The 26244-nt window shown below is 42.1% G+C and overlaps 1 protein-coding gene across 2 annotated transcripts in view; it reads left to right on the forward strand.

Annotated features, from left to right (window-relative positions):
• The first annotated feature begins 18876 nt into the window (after positions 1 to 18876).
• Positions 18877 to 26244, forward strand: part of SLC10A7 (solute carrier family 10 member 7) — a 138239-nt gene continuing 130871 nt past the window's right edge. For both annotated transcript variants that reach the window (XM_035113913.3, XM_088660288.1), the window contains exons 1-3: positions 18877 to 19636; positions 24255 to 24337; positions 25706 to 25842. In XM_035113913.3, the coding sequence (XP_034969804.2) occupies positions 19537 to 19636; positions 24255 to 24337; positions 25706 to 25842 (320 nt within the window). In that variant the 5' untranslated portion in view covers positions 18877 to 19536. The remainder of the gene's footprint in view (positions 19637 to 24254; positions 24338 to 25705; positions 25843 to 26244) is intronic.

Below are 26244 nucleotides of genomic sequence, written 5' to 3' on the forward strand. Positions count from 1 at the left end.
AGCAGCACATTTGTTAGCTATTTAATTTATCATTCTTTGTTTGGGTTTGCTTGTTTGTTTACTGCTTGGAGAGAGGCTTATGGGATTTTCTGCTTCGGATGCCAAAATGATTTCACCAGTCATAGGTGAATAATTTCACCCACATTGACTAGAGCACAGGCGATATAATTTGCTCCTCCTCTTCAGGCAGGAACATACCGTACTTGTGGGAGCGGGGGACATGTCTGCCTCCATTGGCCTGGAAGTTATAGAATAACCCTTTTGAACGGTCCCCTGAAGGTGTGTGTTTGTGTGATATTCAGCCCAGCTTTCTTTGCAGGGTCTGAGCCAGATTTTGTGTTATTGCCACATCTTGCAGCTGACTCCTGCACCCAAACACACCCTGTTCAGAAGGGGGGACCTAACTTTTCTCCCACAGAGGCTTTGGGGGTGGGGTGGGGTGTCAAGTGGAAAATTAAGGATCTAAGCTAAAGAACGCAATTACTTTTAATATTCTGATATCCGATAAAACAAAATGTATATGTAAAAGAAGCAGTTGCATCCACAACCTACCAGCCCTTATTCCCCAGGAGGGAACCTAATTCATCTGAGTTTGTCAATTCTATTGATCACTCTTAAATAGTGGAAAAATCAACTTTCCCTTCAGTGATCAGCATGGAGTTTACAGTCTAATAAGTAAAAGAGGGAAGTGTTCATCCAGACTAATCTGGCAAGGAAACACACTTAAAACCTTATCCAGACATTTTATACCTGGCAGATAGGAAGCATGAATGCATACAGGAAAGCAGTGAAACCTGAAAATGCCTAAAATGATACAAGAAGCAACATCAATACTAAATATGGATTTAAAAACAGCCACAGAAAGAAAGTATTAGAGCTGCTTCCCCTTTTATAATTTTTCCCATCTAGCGAGCATCCAAGTGATACAAATACTAATATTTGGGAAGAAGGAGAGACAGAAGGCACTGTGCCCAGTCTTAGCTCTGGCTGAGATGACACCTACACACAGCCCCACAGGACAAGCAACTGCCGCTGCAACCTCAAAGCATGTGAACTTAGAAGGAGGTTGCAGTAACAGTTCGGTGTGCCCATCCATTGCACCTCCTCGCACAGTTCCACACTCTGTTTGAGGCAAGGAACTTTTCTTAAATTAAAGTACTAGTTATGACCTTTAAAGCCCTAAACTCTAGGTGTGGAGGGAGGCTTCACGTCCTTGCACAATTTTATGGAAATGTAAAAATTTGGGAAGAATTTAACCCCCAACTTGCAAATCATGTAAGAGTATTGCAGTGCTTAAAGCAGCTAGTCAAAGCATCACTTTGAGAGAGGCCTGCTTTCACTGATTTAGAAATCCCCTTCCCATAATACAAAATTGATTTATGAAATGTCCAATGCCAAATGACTTCCAAGAGAGATTGAAACTTGTAGGACCAGGATCTTCCACTAGCCGGCGTTTGTGGAAGATCGCTATCACAACTTTTCCTGCGGCTGGTACAAATGTCAACAATCCCCAAATGCACTCAACGTGGACACCGGACCAGGAAATAACTGGTTCCAGTTGAGCTGATCTTTATAAACAAGTGTTCTGGAAAACAGGGATACAGAGGGTTTGAGATTAACTTATTCACAGACATAGGGTTTACTTTATTTCGTTCAGGGACCCCTTGTAGCTGGCTAATCTTTCTGTACATGGAAGAACACATGAAGAGAGCAGCTAGGCCATTTTAATCATTCACTACTGCTGTTATACAGTGCTGTACACTAAAAGGGGCATCTTAATCTGGCAAGTGTGATGCAGTGTGATGCAGCAGCTAAAAAAGCCAATGCAGAGTCAGCAGTGTGATGCAGCAGCTAAAAAAGCCAATGCAATTCTGGGCTGCATCAATAGGAGTATAGCATCTAGATCAAGGGAAGTAATAGTACCACTGTATTCTGCTCTGGGCAGACCTCACCTGGAGTACTGTGTCCAGTTCTGGGCACCACAGTTCAAGAAGGATACTGATAAGCTGGAACGTGTCCAGAAGAGGGCAACCAAAATGGTCAAAGGCCTGGAAACGATGCCTTATGAGGAACGGCTTAGGGAGCTGGGTATGTTTAGCCTGGAGAAGAGAAGGTTAAGGGGTGATATGATAACCATGTTCAAATATATAAAAGGATGTCATATAGAGGAGGGAGAAAGGTTGTTTTCTGCTGCTCCAGAGAAGTGGACACGGAGCAACGGATTCAAACTACAAGAAAGAAAATTCCACCTAAACATTAGGAAGAACTTCCTGACAGTAAGAGCTGTTCGGCAGTGGAATTTGCTGCCAAGGAGTGTGGTGGAGTTTCCTTCTTTGGAGGTCTTTAAGCAGAGGCTTGACAGCCATCTGTCAGGAATGCTTTGATGGTGTTTCCTGCTTGGCAGGGGGTTGGACTGGATGGCCCTTGTGGTCTCTTCCAACTCTATGATTCTATGATTCTATGATTCTAATCTGAAAAACTAGGTGTAGAGCTGGGCTGTTTCTTTCACAGTTCCGGGATCATGCTGCAGTGGTAAGATTTTGTATTAAGTGCTGAACTTGGCATCCCTCTCCCAGAGGCAGATGCAGTGTGATCAATTCCATTGCACTGAGCCCTGAGACTAGGGGGCATCACAACCATGGCATAGTGAATTAAGCAGAACCGGAGGCAGGAGGCAGCGGACACCAAATTTTGACCTCCCTCAGGGTACCACTGAAATTTGAAAGACCAAAGTCTCTCCTCCCAAAATCCAGCTGTTATTTCTTAAACAAAGAAGGTTCTAGTCCTTATGACTCTGAAATGTTTTCAGTGCCTGATCAAATATCAGGGTTTGTATGGGTTTACCTATGTAGGATTTCCATTGGGCATGGATCTGTGCCTTGCATAGTTAGCTGACCTTTCACATAGCTAGCAGAAATAGGATCAGCTTTGCAAAACATGCAAATATATGCAACTTATTTGCATAGCAGGGAGGAGAATGAATTTAGGTGTCCCTGGCACAGATGGGTGTTCCCCACCCAGCTTATCATAGTAAGTAAAAGCCAGGCTGAGATACAAAAAAAGCTACTTTAGATATGTCCAACTCAGGGGTGCCAACAGGATTTACTAGGCCCGTGGAATGGGGTCTGTGCTGCACTTTCAAAAGAGGGCAGAACTCTGGATGTACCTTCTGTCATATGCAAATTTGTATCTCCCTTCTCAGGTGGAATTTGGGGCCAAAAATTAATCAAGGGCCATATACTAGTAACAAATGCCAGTTCCATACCAGAAAAGGCTTAACCCATTGAATTTCTGCCTGCCACACAGTTGTAAAATGTGTAAGAGCACTGCTTCCCCGTAAAGATAACCATAAACCATGCAAACAGCTCATGTGACATGAACTGTAATCCAATCATGTTACTGTAGAACTATTGATTTGAGGCTGGCAATACTAAACTCAGTGCAATATGAGGCATGGTACTTCAGAGGGAGGGGATCAAATGAGAGTCAAGATTCATAGCAACCAAGGTTCTTATATCAATGCTGGGATAAATTCAAGATCAAATTGTTAAAAAGCAAGCAGTGTGTGTTAAAAGCATTTGTTGTGGTTATTTATTTATACTGTACAATAACTATGGCAGTGTTATCAGAGCAGGTCAAACAGCCACTGTTTTATTCCTTGAGCAAATAAATATTTCAGCCTTTGCCATGAATATACTCATTCAAGTATTTATAGCAGCAGCAACAACAACCCACCTGCAAGAACCCTATTTCCACCCCAAAGATGGAATTCCTCCACTCCCATGCTGCTTCTACAATTGACTCAACAGCCCCTCCAACTGCAATTCCCTAAACACACAGACACATGCACACACAGAGAGATTGGATACTGTATTTTAAATATAATTTGAATTTAGCAACATTGGGCTACTTTGCAGAACCCATGCATTCTTAAACACAACCCAACACACTTTCCCTGCACAGCATGGTTATACTACTGATTAGTTTAATTGCATTTGCAGTATAATTTTTTAAAATGTTCAGATGGAGAGGGGAAACTGTTGTTGTTGTTGTTGTTTGCATGAAATTAAACCTGTGTTGCTGCTATCCTATTTTTGCTGCTACTGCCAAGTCACAACTGTACTAAAAATCATGACTTTCTAAATTATTTGCTCTGGGCAGCAATCACTTCTTTTCTGGGAAAGACAATGGAAAAGCAGCTTCTATGTGAGTCAGGAATTCCCTTCAAAACAAAGCTAGTCTCTTCTCCACTGCCTGAGTCAAAAGAAAAGAATATAAACACCTACCCACCAAGGAAGTAAAAACAGACCTTCCAACTCTGCCTTACAAACTCTGCATTGTCTGGAGAAGTAATTCTCTGGGTCATTCTGAAGCCTTTTTTTGTGTGCAATATTCTCTGTGTATAACTTTAAATTTCTCCACTTAACACATCAATCATAGCTGTGACTTCACTCATTGGATAGAAACACAATGGAAGATGGGAGCAAGCTCATATCTCATAAAAGCAATTGCTTCACATGGTGTCTGCTGATTTTGTTTCATAATTTTTGATCTACAAAGTGCTAGAGACTTACCTTTTTTAAAATGAAAGCTCCTTGCTCTTGGAGAAAACAAGAAAGCATGGAATCAGAATAGCAGTCCTTTGGCTCCTAGCCAGAGCATAAATGGAGGAAGGAAATGGCTTGTCTAGATCCTAGAGCCTAGTCACTTTAAAGGCCACTTTGGTTCTTGTAAATCACAACTTTTTGGCACTATTTGATACCATTTTTCCTCCTTTGGTTACACAGACTTCGATCAACAGCTTTTTGATATGGTACTGAGAAATCATGCTATACCTTTAATATTAGTTGTTTCAAACTCTTGTACAAAGGTTCAAAATGAATATTGATCCCACAAAAGGAGATACATCCATAATAAGAGATTGAAGACTGAAACCCTTTGTGATTAAAAAGTGTGTGTCATTTATAAAAGTGACAAAACATTTAAAAATAAAAAGGTGGTGCTTTGGGTGACGAATATTGGCTTCAGAAATGCAAAAAGACGAATAAATCTGCATTTTTGTGAAACGGGAAAATGTTTTTATTGCAGCAGCAACTTAACATAGCCAACAGCACAATCAATTAAATTATTCCCATGAAATGAAACTTGAAATAAAGATGATATCTGAAATCATTTTTATTCATGGTTAGAGACCATGCAGATTCATTTGACAAGGCTTAAAAACCTTATGGGTGATGTTGAAAACTTCAATGTACAAGTACTGATTCAATTTGAAGGGGAAAATTGACTTGATAGGATGGTTTCTGTGGAGACATTACTAGAACAGCAAACCCCCAAGCAATACAAAGGCAACTAGAGTATTGTATGCTCATTACCTGAATTTTCAAATGCTGAACAACTGTGAGCAGTATGAATATGCAAAGCTTGTGGGCTCTGAACCAATATCCTTTTTTAAATAAAAAAAATCTTTTCTGCTTTTCAAGGCAAAGATGTCACCAGTTCAGGCTCAACCTTCCAATATTTATGTGCACCTTTGTCTAAATTGGAGGAATTGGAAGTTAAGGATTTAGAACAGAACCCTTTCAGCAGGCCCGGAATGGGCAATACTACTTCTGAAGTCCTATGCACCCAATTATCTGGCATTTTAAAAATGGGAACCCTCAAAAGGAGCTGGAAGCAGAAGCAAAAAAATAAACATGAGGTAGACATCTTCAGGGAATTTTTAAAGAACTGTTATTCAAAATTCTGATGAGCTACCTTCCTATTCAGAAATTACCTGATTACTAGTTATAGATATTACTAGTTATAATATCTCTTTGCATTCACAAGGATGCAAAACACACTCCTGCAAGCACCCATCTAAGCTTAACTATTCACCTGCAGCAAATATTTGGCTTGTAAAATGTACTCTCTCATTGAGAGAGATTTAAACATTTGTTGTTGTTGTTGTTGTTGTTGTTGTTGTTGTTGTTGTTGTTGTTATCATTAGCTATACAGTCGTACCTTGCATATTGAATGCCCTGGAACCGGGACATTTTGGCTCCTGAATGCCGCAAACCCAGAAGTGATTGTTCCGGTTTGTGAACATTCTTTTGGAACCTGAATGTCCGACAGGGCTTCCACGGCTTCTGATTGGCTACAGGAGCTTCCTGCAAGGCCAGCAAGAGGAAAACATCATTGTCCAGAATAGTTTGCACACCACTGATGATATGTTTTAGTGGGTTCTGCTGGGAACAGCAAGTAATTGCCTCATAGCCTGTCAATAGAGGTTTTGTACAATAAAAATGTACAGTGTGAAACATTATTCTCTGCTCTTCTCATGGTGATTTTCTCATCCCCTTCAGCCACCCATACAGTCATACCTTGGAAGTCAAATGGAATCTGTTCTGGAAGTGTTCGGAAACCAAAGCGCGGAAGCTCCTGCAGCAAATTGGAAGCCCAGGAAGCCCCGTCAGACGTTTGGCTTCCAAAAATAGTTTGCAAACCAGAACAGTCACTTCCGGGTTTGTGGCATTTGGGAGCCAAAACATTTGAGAACTAAGCTGTTCGAAAACCAAGGTACAACTGTAGTCTTGTCACTCGTGGGAAGTATTCCAGGAGAAAAATGTAGGCAAAGACTACCTCAGGACCTGCCCATCCTGGACTCCCCAATCCCAAACACACAGAGAATGATGTACCATCAACTTCCCTGTGAAAAAATTCCCAGATTCCTGCTTCACTTGGACTTTTCCCTATCCCCCCCCCCCGCTGCTATGGCCGTCTACCTTCAACTAACTCTGTGAAGGATTCCAGGGCTTATTTTCAGCCAGAACTTGCTGGAACTCAGTTCTGGCACCTCTCAGGTAGGCATTATTGTCATTATAAGAGGAAAAGGGGAGGTGTGCATGGTGAGTTCTGGCACCTCTTTTTCTAGAAAAGCAGCACTGGGTGCAGCTAAATATCACCTCAGAGCTTGCTCTAGCTGGAATATCCTTTCCCCCTCCTAGGGCCATTCTGCCACCAACTACCTTGCCAGAAACATGTCAATTACATTCCATTCATTGGTAGCTTTTATAAAGTTAGATTATAATAATACTTGTAAACTGCCTTGGAAGGGTTTGCATCCTGAAAGGCATGCTCTAATAATAATAATAATAATAATAATAATAATAATAATAATAATAATTTATTATTTATACCCCGCCCATCTGGCCGGGTTCCCCCAGCCACTCTGGGCGGCTTCCAAAAAAACAGAAATTCTAAAATACAGAAATCCATCAAACATTAAAAGCTTCCCTAAACAGGGCTGCCTTGAGATGCCGTCTAAAGGTCTGGTAATTGTTCTCTTTGACCTCTAGTGGGAGGGCATTCCACAGGGTGGGTGCCACTACCGAGAAGGCCCTCTGCCTGGTTCCCTGTAATGAGGGAACCGCCAGAAGGCCCTCGGAGCTGGACCTCAGTGTCCAGGCAGAACGATGGGGGTGGAGACGCTCCTTCAGGTATACCGGACCGAGGCCGTTTAGGGCTTTAAAGGTCAACACCAACACTTGGAATTGTGCTCGGAAACGTACTGGGAGCCAATGTAGGTCTTTTAGGACCGGTGTTATGTGATCTCGGTGGCCGCTCCCAGTCACCAGTCTAGCTGCCGCATTCTGGATTAGTTGTAGTTTCCGGGTCACCTTCAAAGGTAGCCCCACGTAGAGCGCATTGCAGTAGTCCAAGCGAGAGATAACTAGAGCATGCACCACTCTGGAGAGACAGTCAGTGGGCAGGTAGGGACTCAGCCTGCGTACCAGATGGAGCTGATAAACAGCTGCCCTGGACACGGAGTTGACCTGTGCCTCCATGGACAGCTGTGAGTCTAAAATGACTCCCAGGCTGCGCACCTGGTCTTTCAGGGGCACAGTTACCCCATTCAGGACCAGAGAGTCCTCTAGATAACTGTAATAAATAGTGTCATGGCACAAAATTGTCAGATGCTTATTGCAAGATTTGTAAGTATCAGCTTGCCTTGGCCCAGAATTTGGGTTACTTTGTGCTTAACAAGAAATCAAGGTTTTTCCACCAGATTCCACACATTCCTGACTACAGTGGTTGGCATTCCACCCATATAGGCTATTTCCAGATGTAAATTTACATTCAGATTTTGAAATTGACTATTACTTAGCATTGTGGGGGGGAAATAAAAAAAGCAAGAGCCAAAGTGATCAAGGCAATTAAAAACTGGTAATATGTCAATCTGCCAGATGGTGATCAAAGGCAGGTGTTGCCATTAAGAGATCATGCTACTTCCCCTCAGTCACCAGGGTGACGACTTCTCAAGAAGCATTTATTAAAACTCTTAATATTTTTCCTATTTCTTATTCCTGCAAGATGTTCATGATTCAATCAAAACATAAAAGGTTTTTCTTTATTATTGTTAATGGTTTTCAGAAAAGAGCAGGCTTGCAAACACAAATAAAGAAGTTCATTGCTCAAGGCTTTGCTCTACGTAACTTGCATAAACGTATGATACTTAAGAGTTGCCAAATTAGTATTTAAAAAAAAATATTTGCATAAAGTTATCCACATTGTTGGAGTGTTGATATAAAAATTAAAAATGCAGGCCAGACTTCAGGAAATTTTTACTTACTGTGTTAATAAACTTTTGTTTATGCCTAGAGGTGCTGTTAAATTGCCAAGCAGACATTAATATACGGTCCACAAGGGATCCTGTATAGAAAATGTGATTTTTGCTGTAGGATTCACATAGAACTTGTAATGTGCTTGGATATCTACTGGACAGGAAGCAAGTATGAATTTATATCGAAATGCAATCTAAAAGGTTTTTTTAAATTATGTCTGTTTTTTTTTAAAGTCCAAAGACGGAACTAACTTTTTTCAGGTATTATTGAACATATTTTGAGACACACACACGTTCTAAAAAAAAAGTTGATGTGGAATTTTTTAAAAAAAGTTTCCTGAGGAGAGATGTTTTGAAGAGGTCCAGAGAGGCCCAGGTCACTTCCAGCCTTTAAAGCTCTTAGCTATAATAATAATTTTTAAAATGACAACATCATAAAAAATTAAATACTAGTAGTTTGTTTATATAATCAGCTGATCTGATAGGGCACATCCATCATGGTCCATCAAATATTGTGCACTCAGAACCTTTGCATTTTTAGTAATACAGTGGTACCTCTAGTTGTGGACACGGTCCTTTCTGGGGTGCCGTTCGCACCGCAAAAAGTCTGCAACTAGAGTGGCGCTTCTGCGCAAGTGTGGCGTGCGATAGAGCACTTCTGCGCATGTGTGAAGTGTGCAGCGAAACCCAGAAATATGCACTTCTGGGTTTGCCACGTTCGCAACCCGAAAAGCCGCAACGTGAAGCAAACGCAAGAAGAGGTATGACTCTATTTATGACAAACATTTAACTCTTTAATACGACAAAATCTATATCAATTAATAACAACAAAATAATTTTACCCAATCAGTTATTTGATTTGTTCAAACTTGCAGCTCTGAGGCAAGAATGTGTGTCTCATTTTGGTCCGATGAGCAAGCTGCGAAACTTATCAAATGCCAAAAAATAACCAAGTGTCTAAATTTGGGGCCCGGTTTGTGGTTGAGGTCCCAGGCTAAATGGCCCTTTTGCTCTACCTTGCTTGTGATTGATCCTGTTTGAAACTCGATCGAAGATTGTGGCAAGCCATTTGAAATAAAAAATATTTATTTTTAAAAGTTATATTGATTTTAAAAACAGTTTTGCAGATTTTAGCTTTTTTTCAACTATAATTGTATTGGAGAGTTTTAAGCTTCAGTGGCCCGAGAATCTTTCTAAATAAACAAAAGATGGTTGTGTACTCTCCACTGGAGAAGGAAGCCTTCCTGATGGCTTGAATTATAATACCTGGAAGCATTTTTTTATCATCTTAGCAGCAGTATGGTGTGAGGAAAGGAAGACCACAATATTCTAACAGACGTGAGTTCAAACTGATGGCTGCATCCCTCAATCAAATTGTTTGTTTCTTGTAATTTGAGGCACTGGTTTTAACCGAAATGTGGTTTGTTCTCATATTGCTGTGTCATTTAGCTAAACTCCTACATGATGTAAATAGCTTGGATGTCCCTTCTGCAATGGCCACATGGGCAATTTTGGTAGGACTGGAGCCCTACAAAGCATCACAAGAAGTCTTGTGTTTCTTTCACATCTGTAAAGGACAATTAGGAGAGCTATTTTTCCAAGTCTGCCTCTGGGAATGATGCTAGATCACAACATAGCATTGTTCCCATTGGGGCTGCACTGGGACTGGCTGCGCACTGAGGAGTGGTGGCTGGAGACTGATAAGTGGGCACAGGGAGAAGAGGGGTTGGAGACTGACTGGGAAGAAGACAGGGTCAGTGAACTGGGAGAACCTGTAACAGCCAGGAGGCAAGAGACAGAGGCAGAAGAAGCTAGAGGACTGGAGAGGGATGAACAGGTGCAGGAGGAGGGAGGGATGGGTCAGGGACGGGTGGAGGGTCAAGGGGCTTCCAGACCTCCTCCTGCTCCATTGTCTCCTTCGACCAGAACTTTGAAGAGAGAGGAGCAGAAGCAAATTACATGCAGGCAGAGTCTGTGCCTGCTTGCATGCAGCTCAGATAGGGGAGATACATAAGCTGAGGTCGGGGCAGGGGCTGGGTCTCACTGTTGTGGTAGCTGCTGCCTCATCGGGTGCATATCTAGGAGTAGCTGGGAGACGTAGGACTGATGGACATGCTTTTTCCTAACTTGTGAGTGTACTTTAGGCAATAAAGAGTTAATTCCTCGCTCTGTACATTCCCTGCCTGACAGAAGACAGCTGCTCAGGAAGATCCAGCTCCCCTGTGTTTTGTGGGGGGAAAGTACAAGGAAAACCCTCAACACCCATTGTTTGGAATAGAAAACCCCTTTCCCTGAAAATTGTAAACTTTGTCCCCAAATCACTGGATTTTTTCCAGATTTGTCATCAAAAGAATACCCCTGCAAAAATGGGTAGGGGGAGGGAATATTTGGCCCAGCTTTATAAATTTATATACCATTTCCACAATAAAACACCAGTCTGGAGCTGGCCCTTAAAGTAACAAAACCATTTCCATAAGACTTTGCATTCTAGAATCCTCTGTCTCATTTGGGGAAGGATATTTTAATTCTCATGTTATATTTGCATGCAAGTCTCAAACATGGGAGTGACTCCCAAGGGTCGGCATATGTCATTCACTGAAATTTAATGTGAGAAATGTCGCTCAGTTGGGATTTGCTTTTACATCTGATCTGTTCTGAAGAAAAATTCTTCATCGTTCCTAGGAGGAAAGCTCAGAAGCACTCCCAGAGAGGAGATGCCTCCAAAGCTCAATTATATACCACTATCTGCATGTAGGGATAACAAGAAAAACAGGAAAGTTCACATTCTGACAACAACCTCCTGCTGTGCCATTTTTTAAGTGCTTCGGGTGGCGTGTATGTGGCACTAACACCACAAACTGACACATCGGACAGGTGAAAGAATGCACACATTTACAATAAAGGTGATCACTGCAGAGAGTTCTGTGGCCCCTTAAAGACTACATTTCTGCCGTTCAAGGGGTTGGACTAGATGACCCTCGGGGTCCCTTCCAACTCTACAGCTCAGTGATTCTATGATTCTATGAACTACTTCATCCACTTAATCTGATACACTGAGTGTTTTCGAAGATATATCTACATGTGGTGGTGGGAGCATTGTAAGAAGTAAGGGATCTAGATTTCTGAGCTAACATAACTATACTAAATTCACAGGAGCCATTCTAATTCTTTTTACATATATGTAATTGACCCCCCTGGACAGTTAAGCCAAGTCAAAGGCTTTCATGACATGTAAATCATTTGTGTTTTTGGTGATTAAGCAGCATATAAATCCTACTATATATTTTTTTTAAATTCTCTCTTTTTGCACTGTTCCTCAGTCTCTGACTTTCACAACCAACAGCTCCCCTAACTCCAGCAGTAAGTCCCATCCCACCCACCTCCACTGTGAATAATTCTTCCATTAGCTCTTCTGACACAACTAAATACACACTTACCTGGCCTCGGTCCAGTATACCTGAAGGAGCGTCTCCACCTCCATCATTCTGCCCGGACACTGAGGTCCAGCACCGAGGGCCTTCTGGCGGTTCCCTCGTTGCGAGAAGCCAAGTTGCAGGGAACTAGGCAGAGGGCCTTCTCGGTAGTGGCGCCCGCCCTGTGGAACGCCCTCCCAACAGATGTCAAAGAGGAAAACAACTACCAGACTTTTAGAAGACATCTGAAGGCAGCCCTGTCAGGGAGGCTTTTAATGTTTAATAGATTACTGTGTTTTATTTTCTGTTGGAAGCCGCCCAGAGTGGCTGGGAAAACCCAGCCAGATGGGCGGGGTATAAATAAAAAATTATTATTATTATTATTATTCAGTGGGGCTTACTCAATTCTGAGGATCACATCCTCCCCCTGTGTATTCTATTCATGGTAACAAAAGAAGGGTGTGGCAGATGAAGTGAACTCTCCTGCAGGAAAGTTTCAACATAACCAATCTGTTAGATTTTCAGGTGCCACAAGACTATTTGCTGTTTTTTTGTTGCAAAAGATTAAGATCTGGAAATAGTTGAAAAAGAAGGTTGCTTCTCTTCGCTGTATACCTCCAGGCTATTCAAGCTGTAGACAAGGAACTCTATTTCAGACTAACATCCGTGAACAGGGTGACTGAGGCTGTAATCCTAAATACACTTACCGCTACAAGGAAATAATCCCCACTGAACACAGTGAGACTTCTTCCAAATGCAAATATAAAACAAATGAAAGGCAAAAAGTCACAAAATCATAAAAGTGATATAAAAAGAGTCAGCAGGATTGAAGTATTTTAAAAGTTCAGGATTTGTTTTTAAAAGAGTCTGTGATGGGCATCAATATGTCAACAACACAGGTATCAGAGAGCATTCCACAGCTGTGGTACCACCCCTAAGATGGCCCGGTATGTACTTACACCTCTTCAGATGGTGAGACACCCATAAGAGTTTACTGAAGATCTTAATGTATTGGTAGATACGGTACATATAGAGGCAGACCTTCAAGTATGCCCGCATTCCTGCTGTTACATTTCCCTAATATAGCATAGATTTTGACTTTAGCGCAAGTGTGAACACTACAGTGGTACCTCGGGTTAAGAACTTACTGTAATTCGTTCTGGAGGTCCATTCTTTGTTTTTAACCTGAGGTACCACTTTAGCTAATAGGGCCTCCCACTGCCGCCACGCAATTTCTGTTCTCATCCTGAAGCAAAGTTCTTTACCCGAGGTGCTATTTCTGGGTTAGTGGAGTCTGTAACCTGAAGCGTCTGTAACCCGAGGTACCACTCTATAGCAATTCCTTTCAGTGGCGGGGGGGGGGGATGGGGACGACTGAACTTATGCCATTAAGTGCTTGTGAGAAATAAAAATGGGTTGTAACCTGTCTCCCATACATTTCTAGATTTCTTCCTCAACTTCTCTATTCATAATTAATACCTCTCTTTATCTTGTTCCTTTTTGACTATCTTTGTTCTTTCCAAGTTAAATTATTTACCACCACCTCTTCTTTTCATTTAAGCTCTCTTTATCTTGTGAGCTGCTTTCCTTTATTCTGAAATCTCTGCTGTCTAAACGCATAATCAGTTGACATCCACTGCTGCATGGCTTAAAAACCTCAGTGGGTTCGTGAAAATCATTTAACTGTGTATTTATTTGATCGTAAGGTAGGTCATGTGGATAAGGAGGCAGGATATTTCACAGATGTGAATTAAAAGGTCAAGGGCTTCAGATCACCACTGAAGGAAACCTTTACACATCACTCCTGCCAGCCACAGTGGACTTTCATTAGGCCTGTCAACAGACATATTTTAGCAGAATAACAGTTTAAACCAATTAGCTAATGAAACAAGGATTTTAATAATGTTCAATAAATTTTGTTTGTACCTTCTGCTTGAAGATATTTAAAACAACATCCTTCCATAGCTTGACCAACCCAAACACAGCTGTGTAAAGGGCTTTGCCAGTTAGTTGACAATTTCTCTCTTTTTTGGGGAGCCCTGGAGTGGTATCATTACAGGATAATATGATATTTGAGGCCTCCAAATTTGTTCTCTTTCACACATGAGGAAGCTGAGGAATGGAGAAGTTTAAAAGAGTCAAATGTTTTCTTTCACTGTTCCTTCCTTCTCACTGTACTCAAACAACAGCAGAAGTTTGAGAAAATCAAGGACGGAGCAACCCTGAGGGGCCATTTTAAAAAACAAACACACCAGTTTTAACAAGGAAAAGTAGCAGAGATCGTTACAACACAGAAGTTAACACAAAAACGCTAACACAGCCTTTCCCAACTCCCTTGTTGTTGTACTCAAACCTTGTTTATATGGCCATTTCTCCACCCTAGTGTCATCCTTCCACCACACTTCTCAAACCTCTGCTATTGTTTAAAACCGGCATTTCCCCCCCTTTGTTTTTCTCTATTCCTGTCTTCTCTTTTGCTCCCATGCCCCACCTTGACCATGCAAATCAGGACTGTGATGAGACACTATAAATTCTCCGATGGGGGCTGCACTCTGATTTCATGCAAATCCAGGATTACAATGTGGTGCTACATATCATGCAACGGAGGCTGTGTGATGACCGCCTTGCATTTTTGTTATACAGTATATAGGAAGATACACACACACACACACACACACACACACACACACACACACCCCGTGTGTGGTTAAAACAGCTTTGAACAAGTGCAACTTGGGCAATACAGCGAATGTGGCACGGATACCATCATGGTTTATCACAATCACATCTTTTGATAAAGGAAAAAGATTGAAGGGAATACAATATATATATATATATAGAGAGAGAGAGAGAGAGAGAGAGAGAGAGAGAGAGTACTGGTACTTGGAGGATCAGAGTTTACACAGTGCTATCAGTATCTATGGAGCCTTACAGAGCTTCATTGGCAAAAATGGAAAGGTCTTTCCCCTCAGGGGGCTTACAATGTAAAAAAGACAATGTGAGAAACAACAGGAGTCAGGGAGCTTAGGGCAAAAGACACAAAGGACCAGGGATGCATGTGAGAAAATTTTGATTATGTTTGAAAAAGGAGATTAAGAAATTAAGCCAGAGCCTTTACAGGAATGGATATTGAGGAAGAATCTGAAGGACAATGAAGAAATTGCAACACATACCGTACATGTTCTAAGAGAGTATTTTATGATATGGTTTATTAGCAGAGATTTATTTAACATTGAAATAAGCCCACTGACTTTCAGGTAAAGTACAGAAGAGGATCATATATATTTTCCTAAGTCTGGGAGCAATCTTATTCAGCAGGAACTCATACATAATGAAACAGAATAAATCACAAGAGATTAAGTTGTCTTTAGTTTATAATAGGTGTGCCCTTTCCCCAAGGAATGGCAGATGTTTCAGAATCCAGTCAGGTCAAGGCTTTCAGTAGCAGAGCATTGTATTTGCCACTAATGGTTTTTATAGAATTATTAAATTAGTCATTACCCTAAAGCTAATTCTTTTCTGATTCTGGCTGTATACCACTTTTGATTGTTTGAAAAATAGCTATGTGAAAAGCAGTCTTTTTCTTTTCTTTTTTAAGAGACTTGTGTAGCCTGCCCGTTATCCCCCTCTCCTGCAACTGTGATGACTTAGCAGGGCAGACCTCGCTCTTCCTTTTCTAGTCTCAGAGAATGCTGATCTAGAGGAGGAAAGAGCAATTGAGAACTCAAGCCACCAGTTCAAAGAGCACAGCATTCTCTTCTAGCCATAAAAGGCTGGTAAACTCTAAGGCTAGGAGATAAATTGAATGAGTACCCCCCAAGCCATGCATGGACAGGACCAGTTAGTGGATGCAACACTTGCTACTTATCTGAAGCAGGTGAATGACAAAATATAGGACTGTATAAAATCCAAATAACATAATTTGGAGCACAAAAATAGTAAGAAATGGATATCTTCACCGATGAGAGCAACCAGAATCCTTTGTTTCTACTCTTTGGTTGGGCAGTTAAACCGTTTTAAGTTTTGATGGTTGCTGCCTTTAAGCTGCCACTCTATTACCCAGTCACTTGCATGTAAGCCCCACTCAATGGGATTTATTTCTGAGTAGACATGCATAGGCTTGCACTGCTGTCTACACCTTTATTTCCTGTCTCTCACTCTTCAATACAGGGGTGCCAACCTGAACAAAACATTGGGTGGGGGGATAGGTAAACCCTACTCCACACAACTGATCCTATGACGTGGCACACACACAGTAACTGAATGGCAATGCCCATCAACTTGGGGGGGGGGTCCAGCCCCCTCAAATATTTTATTCTGGGGGCCGAAGGGACTTTGGCCCCTAGGAGTTGGCCCCTATGCTCCAATATAATTGCTAATGTCTTCCTTCTTAATGCATTGCTCCTTGTTGCTTATATAAAAGGAAAGGGAAAGGTACCCCTGACCGTTAGGTCCAGTCGCAGACTTCTCTGGGGCTGTGGCACTCATCTTGCTCTATAGGCCGAGGCAGCCAGGGTTTGTCCGCAGACAGCTTCCGGGTCATGTAGCCAGCATGACTAAGCCGCTTCTGGTGAACCAGAGCAGCGCACGGACACACCGTTTACCTTCCCGCTGGAGTGGTACCTATTTATCTAGTTGCACTCTGACATGCTTTTGAACTGCTAGGTTGGCAGGAGCTGGGACCAAACAATAGGAGCTCACCCCGTTGCGGGGATTCGAACTGCCGACCTTTCGATCAGCAAGCCCTAGGCTCTGTGGTTTAGACCACAGCACCACCTGTGTCCCTTTGTTGCTTATATACTGCTTGGTATATGCATTATGTGCACTCCTGAAAGGACAGGCTCTAAGAACTGGTGGTGCTTTCCACTCAACGGGAGCAGCAGGAATTAGCAAGGTAGGAAGCTACTTTATACTGAGTCAGACCCACTGTCCACCTAGCCAGTACTGTCTATATTGGCTGGAAGCAGCTCTTCAAGGTTTCAGACAGGAAGTCTCTCTTGACCATGCTGGAGATGCTGAGGATTCAAGCCAGCACATTTTGCACGCAATGCCAGATGCTTTACCATTGAGTCATGGTCCATCCCTGATAGTTACAGGTGAACCATTACACAGAGGCTGTGACACACCTTCAACATATATACATACGCTAAAGCATAAATGCCAAAGAACAACTGCTCTATGTCAGCAACTTTTGTGCCCCCCCCCCCCGGTGAATGCAAATACAGAAAAACTTTTGCAAATCAGCCTCTGGCTCAGCACACTTCAAAACAAAACTGCACAGAGGATACAAAGAGAAATTCTGCTAGGTAACATTCTATAGACATAGATATATATGGCTATTATTCTTATTTGTTCATTTAATTTATGAATCACTTTTTACAATTTACAAACATACTATAAAAACAGCTATAAATAGCTTTAAATACAGTGCAAAACAAAACTAGAGAAAGACATTCATTTTGTATTGTTTTTAAACCTAAGGCAAGACGCCTTTTGATCCAGCTAGAAAAATCTGTTACAACAAAAATGCCTTCACTTGTTTCCAGAAAATTAGTGGGCAGCTATTGCATCTCAACAGGGATGCTATTCCACAAAACAGAAGCAGCCACACGAAAGGTCTTACTCTATGTTATGGGGAGAGCTTCTGATACTTTGGGGAACTCTTAAGGAGGAACTCTCTTGCAGAAGGCATTGATCTACTGGGAACATAAGAGAAAAGGCAGTCCCTCAAGGAAATAGGACTTGGGCTGCATTGGCCTTATATATTACTGTAGTACCAAAACCTTGAATTTAGCCCGGCAGCAGATTGACAGCCAGTGCAAATTCCACAGTGCTGGTGGTAGGTTGCCTCACAAGCAGCCCTGCCACTGCATTCTATGCAAGCTCAAGGGTAGCCCCCCACAGAGTGAATCACAGGCATTCAGTTGTGAGGTCATCACTGCATGGACAACTGTGGTAAAGCTATCTCAATCTAGGAATGGCCTTAGCTCTCTTACTAGCTGAACCTGGTAAAATGTGCCCCTAGACACTGAGATCACCTGGATCTAGAATTGTCCCCTAGAAGTATTTCCTTTTCTTAATGCAAATACGCTTGAAAGCACATCAATTTTGGCCCTATGGTGCTTAAATTATCCTTTTTTCCAACAGGAGATGAATTTACAGCTGGTGGAAAAAGTGCTCTTCTATAAGCTTACACCCACGATTAAGATTTGAGTGCTGCTTCTTTGTCACACTTCTGTTTCCCCAACAGATCACCTTCTCTATTAATCCTAAACATGTTAATTCTGAAGTCCCATTCAGTTGACTGCAGAGTAGTCAGATGGCAAGATCCACAGATGGCGGGGATCCACTTTGTTAAGTCGGAAGGGGTCCAACCCCCTGCAGTGCAGGAATATCAACACACACGTCCCTCACCCCCATTTGAAGAGGCCGCATTGCTTGCTGTTTAACAGCAATGTGTTATTTTGCAACGTTTATCTGCAACCATTTCAAGACCGTTCCTCAGCAAAGCTTCCAAATGCATTCTTGTGGTGGGGAGCAGACGCGCTTCTACTCCGCAAGGGGTCCAGAATGGGGATTCCATTTGCACCAACGCTAGCAGCCTGTCCAGATAAGCCAACACTTTCCCACGTCCTTAGAACTTTCATAGCTGAAGCGGCGACCTGGCTTTAAAACATGGAAACCCTCGATAGCAGCGCGCTTTGCACCTTCAGGCGCCCACGACCCAGGCCCCGCCCAACCGGCCAGCCAATCCTGCCTCTCTCTTTGCCACGAACCCAACTCCCGGGAAACGCGTCCCACTCCAGGAAACTGAAAGCCCCGCCCCGGCCTCCTCACGTCAAGCGCGTCGCGTCGGCGAACGGGCGTAAAGTCTCGAAGAAGCGCGCAGGCCCGCACCAACCGCCGCTCGCGAGGTTACCGTTGGCCTTTCCCCCTCCCCCACCCCTCCACGAGCAGACGCGGGGCCTCGCTGTCCCGCGCGCCGCTGGCGGGCGAAGGGGCTGCCGGGAGTTTCTCTCGCGCGCGCCCTTCTCGCTGTGAGGGAAAGAGGACGCGGGGCTTTTTCTCCCGTCTAACGGGCGGCGAGGGGGGGGGTGCTCTTTCGCGCAACATGCAGGCGACACGGTGGCGGCGGCTGCTACTGAAGAGATTCCCCGCAAGCTGCGGGGCGTTTCTCTGGAGCCGGCCTCTCTATGCCTTCGCCCAGCCTCAGCCGCCTCACCTCGTCGCTTGCCAGCTTCCAGAGATGGCGTGCGAGTCTATTAGCAGGCGCGTGGTAGTGATGGCGGCTTTCAGGGAGACTTTTCCTGTCACTGGATACTGTTCCTACTACCGGCGGCGGCGGGAGCAGCTTCTAAGTAGCCCCGCTGCTGCTTCCATGCTGCACAGCCCTTCTGCGGGAGGGGCCAAAGGGAAGTCTTGACCAACTCACCGCCTTCCTCCTCTTCCTCCTCCCCTCCCTTTCCTAGCTGCCTGCAGCGGCGGGAGTCTCGCGGCCACGCCGCCCCCGCCGTCACCACCATGGGCTTTTTGGACAGGCTGAGGAAAGACTGGTTCATTCTCGGAATAGTCCTGGTCATCACGGTGGCCAAGCTGGAGCCGGCCTTTGGGGTGAAAGGGGGTAAGTCTGACCGTGGGCACGCCGTTGCCTAATGAAATGCGTGTCAGCCCTGGATTCCGCCCTTCCCCTCACATGCCCAACTCGCTTGTTTGCAAACAAAGAGGAAATTGGGATTTTTAAATATACTGTATATTAAAAAGTGGGGTGTTGTGTATATGGGGTCCATTGCAAAAATGTTGCGCTCTCCACACCGTAGCAGGACTGGAGGAAGCCCACGTCCCGAATATCTGCACGCTGCGGTTTGCTATCCGATCCCTTCTTTTCTTTTGGCCGCTGCAGCCATTCTGAGGTTCAGTACAGTATAGCTTCCCTAGCGCTCCAAAACTCTTCGGCAGAGGAGCTGTGTTGACACGTTGCACACTAGGAGCGAGCGAGACGACCCAACTTCCGCGTGGTGACACCCAGCAAGCAGGAGGGGCTGAGGCTAAGGCTGAGCTCTGGGGCGGGTTGAGCAAACTTAAGCCCCAGCAGCAGACAACATTGAAGGAGATATGTGGACTCCTTTAAAAAAACTGCACCTAGGAGTTGCAAAAAAAAAAAAAAAAAAAAGACAGGGATTTAACTCCCTCACTCCCCAAATAGCCTTTATTGTTTCCTAGCCAGTGTAGAAACTTGAAAGTACATTGACTAGCGGGAAACTCTTGTTCTGCTATTAGGCCTTGTAAATGAACAGAGGGAGAGGGGGAAGTCATTCCCAGATTGGGAAATAATTGGGTTTGATGTAATCCTTGTATGCTCCCACCTTCAGAAATGTGTGTGTGTCTCAATAATTTTCACAGTAATAGTTGGTAAGACATGGTAATCCAGAGGAGGTAGTTTTTCACAATCATGAGGACTGAGTTAACAATGAACTTAAACAAATACACTTGTTAACAGGGAGCAACTTCCTTACTTCCACGTACTATATCCATTTCACCTGGGAAAATTACTTCTGTTGAATCTGGGATAATTACTCCTCCTCTTCCGGAGAGAATTACTTGGAATGCATGAATTATGTATAGCCATTCCCCCAGTGCATGAACGAGCTTACAAAGCAGTTGTGTTAGTTTTGTTTTCTTCAAATTATAGGGAAGAGCAAACTTCATTACCATTGGGCCCTTTAAAAAAAGCAGATAAACCCTGCACACACCACCCAAAACTGTTGCGAATAAAGCACATAGAATAGACTGCCTGTGACTCAGTAATACTATCTGCGTCTGTTGCACAAAGAAAGAAGCTTGAATATTAAGGCTCAGTTTGTGGATTTGCTAAATAGCCTTTGACATACCATAAATGTACAAGCTGTTCTTGTTCAAGTGTCAAAATGAAATATTGAGCACTGAGTCGAAAATATGCGTAGGAACATCTTCCTTTTTATTTTAAAATGTACTGGTGAGTACTTAATGCCATATCCTCACAATTAGTGTGTGCCAGTGATGTGGGATGGAAAATTTCCAAATGCTTAATTTTTATCTGCATAAAATGTTCTGTTTCAGGAGTTCATTAGAAGAAATAAATGGGTGCCCAATTGCAAATACAATTAAGGCAAATTGGCAGTTTCAACGTTTTATTTACTAAATGCAAGTAAAATAAACTTGCTAAATTAGATCACTCCCTCGGGATGCAAACTGACATTTTTCTTATGCACGTTAGCTTAATTTCCATAGAATTCCCCCTCCCTATTATCTTATGCATGTATACATGAAAGTAAGTCCTTCTCATTTTGTCCCTAATGGAGTGGCAAGGTGTAAGTGGTGGATGGAGCTCTGACAAAGTCTACACTTGCTGAAATATCTTCTACACAGATTTCTGTTAAAATTGTAGGATACCTGTTTTCTCTTTTTCATCTGGTCACTTATCCTGCTTCCAGGTAAGCAAGCATGCATAGGACACTGCTGTCATGTTTTGAGAATGGCAGGAAATGAAAAAGCTTTGAAATTGATGCAAGGCAAATGGCTCTTTTAAAATGTATAACTTGCTTGGCCTGCAGATTCAACCACTTGCTTTAGCTTTTTTTTCTATTTATCTTCTAATTTTGTGGCCAATTTTTAAATATCCCAGAAAATATTTCTTGTCTCATAGCACATGGCTTTGTAGGAAGGGCTGCTAACTTTTGTGTAAGGCTTAACAAAAATATGCTTGATATGAGTTTAATTCTGCAGATTTTGCTGTGGGAGTGCTCCAGTGTTTAAAGAGGAATATCTGTTAAAGTGCTAATTTTAAACTGGACAGTGGGGCATTTTGTCACTACTCATACCTTTTCTTCTTCAGTGCATCTGAGCACATTTACTCATGTAATTCCCACTCAGTTCAGTGTCTTTTTTATCTTATCTGTGGTGATCCAGACTTGGCTCCTGCAGTTGCATCTGTCATACAGTATATCACTGGTGTTCGGCCATCTGTAAGCTTGACAGCCTTTCAGTAGCCGGGCTAACTAGTCTTAGGCAGTTATTCTTTGTAGGTTTTTGGCCAGCAATTGTTTACAAATGTATTGAGTATTGCATTTAATCACTCTTTGTTTATTAAGGAACTTTTATGCCCAGGAGACCACTTCTTTCCCCATATCTGACTGCAGGTTAAGAGCACACTTTCCAATCTAGTTTTCTGCCAGGTTAGCTAATACTGCCCAGTGGAAACCTGGACATGAAGTTCTTGGGTTCTTAATCTTCAGTTCCATGACTTCATATATTTTGCACCTGAATTTAGAAATGTTGTAATTAACCTTGGGTCAGAAATCTGCCTTAATAATGGCTCATAATCTGTTCTGTGGTAGGTAGCATGTTGTGTTTCATTGTTTTGGTAATGAAGAATTGTTTTGCTCCATTGAGAAAACACTGGTTCCCAGGAGGTGCATTTTATGGAAGACATAAAGTGTTGCTACCTCCTCATTTGCCTGTATGTCAATTCAGTGAAATGTGAGGATCTTTTGCCTGGTGTTCAGGATAAATAATAGAATCATAGAATTGTAGAGCTGTATGGGATCCCCAAGGGTTATCTAGTGACTAGTCCACACCCTTGCAAAGCAGGAATCTCAACATAGAATACAGACTTTACAATTTTAAAAAGTCTACAAAAATAGTGTCAACTAAGGATACATTCTGTTGCCCAGTTAGTGAAATTGACTGTGTACTGTAGATTGTTTGATTAAATGTGAAGCAATTGGCATATACTGTACATAAAAACAGTTTTAAACCAGTTTTAAACCAAGGCACCTATTTCTTTTCTCGAGTTGATGTTCATGTCTGATGTATCTGAGAAAGGAGAATGCCTCTTCTATGATAGTGTTTGCTACCTCCAATTTGTATAATTGTATTAATGATAAGCTTTTTAAAAAAGTGCTGGCCAGTTATTTGGGACTTTTAAATTTATTTCATTTAGCAAGATTTATATTTATATTGATGCTTTTGAATTATGGTGCTGGAGGAGACTCTTGAGAGCCCCATGGACTGCAAGAAGATCAAACCTATCTATTCTGAAGGAAATCAGCCCTGAGTGCTCACTGGAAGGACAGATCGTGAAGCTGAGGCTCCAATACTTTGGCCACCTCATGAGAAGAGAAGACTCCCTGGAAAAGACCTTGATGTTGGGAAAGATTGAGGACACAAGTAGAAGGGGATGAGATGGTTGGACAGTGTTCTCGAAGCTATGAACATGAGTTTGACCAAACTGCGGGAGGCAGTGGAAGACAGGAGTGCCTGGCGTGCTATGGTCCATGGGGTCACGAAGAGTCGGACACGACTAAACAACAAATATACCACTTCATAAATAAAAAGTCTCTAAGCAGCTTACATAAAAAGTAGTTCATGAAAAAATTACGTAGTTAAGGAAACACTTTTTAAATTGATTTTTACAACTGATTGTACCAGCATTACAGCCCTGCTAAGAATGCTTTGAGGCATAGCATTTTGTGAGTGATTAGCACTGACTCGGAACACCCACTTTCTATTCCAAGTTGTGTACTCCATCTCTTGTGAACTATAGGGCACTACTGTATATAACTCAAGTATTCCACTACCATCATCTTTGTAGTGATTCCTATCCCCCATTCATTATGTGTGAATTTGATATTGAATTGTTGACTTTGAATTTGGACTTGCAGGATTACTCTGCAAAGGTTAAAATCAATAGGAGCTGGATTTTAACTGATTGTCCAGATATGAACCCCTATTTTCCCCTATTGAAAATATACATTAGGACAGCACAGACTAACTTACAGTAATTTACAAGAAGTAATTATAAAAGCTAGCCCTTTCTTCATAGCTGGTTTTACAGGGGTTTTTTTAATGTTAAAGAAGGCCTTTGCTTTTATTCTTTAGATCACAAGTCTGTTATATTTTTGTTTCTGCAATATCCAAATCTTATTACTTCCATGTCTCTCTCACTCCTTTGCATATGAATCATAACCCTTCATATTGATCTTGAATGCATTGACTACGCTCTGGTAGAGCTGGGCTGCTTCTGCGCTTCTGCTCTTGGCTATGGGAAGAGAAGAAGCCAGTGAGCTTGGTTTTAACCTCATATAGTCTTAAGTGGGAACCACATAATCATGCGTGTTTGGCGGGGCCTGTAAGTCTTATGTGGAAATCAATCTTTTCTATCTTGGTTTATTTTTGTTTATTTTTTGTGTTTGTATTTTCAGGACCACTGAAACCAGAAATCACCATCACATACATAGCTGTTTCAGCTATATTCTTTAACAGTGGGCTCTCGTTGAAAACTGAGGTACTGCAAATGAATGTTAATCTTTCTCACTTTTTTTGTTGATGGGAGCATCAGGCTGCTAATGGCATAGTACCAACAGCAGTCAAAAATGTGCTTGTAGTTTTAGGAGGGTATATGCATCCAGAGTGGGAGAAAAAGATGTAATGGATTACATCCCTGCACCCATAAATGACCGTCACAAGGTCCCTTATTGCTTCTGTATTAAACTTGATATTTTGCTGTCAGTTTAACATGGAAATTATCTGTGTGGATTGTGTTGAGTCTTTATCTGCAATCCTACAGTGGGTCATTTGCAAAGTATTTATTTGGAGTCATTTTATTGATTCAAATGGAACTTGGGTCCTAGAAAATTGTGATCAGGCGACTCTAATTTTCGTAACAGGTGTTTCAGAGCTGATTCTGCTAATATGGGCATGTGGCTAATAAATTGGTATTGAACCAGCATCAGCTGAACAGCCCATGTGATCTCTTGAAGTTAGGTATATTTCAGAGCAGTCACATCCTGTTTTTCCCAAGCTCCTAATTATGCATTGCAGCATGACCTTAGTGTGTGGGCAGCTTTTGTAAACATGTTCAATATCACAACTTATCTGCAGCTGTTGTAAGTTTGTTCCCAATTTATTATTTCTCCATGTGTAATCTGAGACTCAGAATTCAAGTCCTGTGGTATTTATGTGGTAAAGTAGGCTTGGAGTCACCTTATAAGAACATTGGATGGCTTTTTGAGAAGTCATTTTTTGGGGGGGAAATTAGAATAGCTTTAGATAGCAGGATTGTTTATTTAGGGTCATAGCTTGGCAAATATTGAAAATATCGTTGCACTAGGACTAGTAATTTATATACACGCGTATATATGCTAGCTAGTCTTTTTTTTGGGTGGAGGCAGGGCTAACCTTTGGTGAAGTCTTGCTACTACGTAAAGCTCTAAAGCAGCCTTCCCCAACCCTGGGTCACCAGATGTTGTACTGTAATTCTCATCATACCTGACTGTTGGCCATGCTGGCTAGGGATAATGGGAGTTTGACTCAAAACACCCGGGGACCCAAAGTTTTAGAAGGCTGCTCTAAAGTATATTATTTATTGTTTAACATTGTAGGTACAGGTGTCACCTGTCCAATTATTATTTTTAATTTGAATGTGTATTTTACTGTTAATCTATCTTATGCTTAGTTTAGACAATGGGTGATTTACAATTTGCATGCATCAGGACAGGTGAAACAAAGACCCTTTCTTACAGAATTGGAGAATAGGCTTTTTGAAGCAATATGTATCTGACATATATAATAATGGTACCAACTTAAGCAATACAAAATAGAACTGACTTCAGCTGTTAAAACTGCAACCTCTTCTTCTCTTGTTGCTTTGTAGGAGCTGACAAGTGCTTTGATGCATGTGAAATTGCATCTTTTTGTCCAGATCTTCACACTTGTATTCTTCCCAACAGCAATATGGCTATTTCTTCAGCTGTTATCTATCACACCTATAAATGAATGGCTTTTAAAAGGGTATGTTTTAACATCTAAAGGGTGAAATATTTATGGCTGCTTTTCCAGAAATGTGCTTTCGGTATCATTAGGGCTGATTTTCCCCCCCTGTGTGCGTGATTTTTCTGTGTACGTTCATGCTTTGACACTTGCTGTTGGAAAAAAAATGTATGCAAAACATTACTCTTTCAAAATCTTGGTCTCATGTATCCAAAGACTTGGCAGCTAATTTTATATGTAGGGACTTACTCAGCAGATCATGCCTCTTCTTGACAAGCCTTCTGTATTGAATTTGCTAGTTTAGGTTTCAAGGACTAGGAGTAAAAATGGGGGGAAAGCTTAACTGTTTGAGTATGTATGAAACAGAATATGCAGCTTCACTCTCCACAGCAGGGGTGAGGAACCTTTTTTCTATGATGGTCT

The sequence above is a fragment of the Zootoca vivipara genome, chromosome Z1 (genome assembly GCF_965207765.1).
Source record: "Zootoca vivipara chromosome Z1, rZooViv2.hap1.1, whole genome shotgun sequence".
NCBI lineage: Eukaryota > Metazoa > Chordata > Lepidosauria > Squamata > Lacertidae > Zootoca > Zootoca vivipara.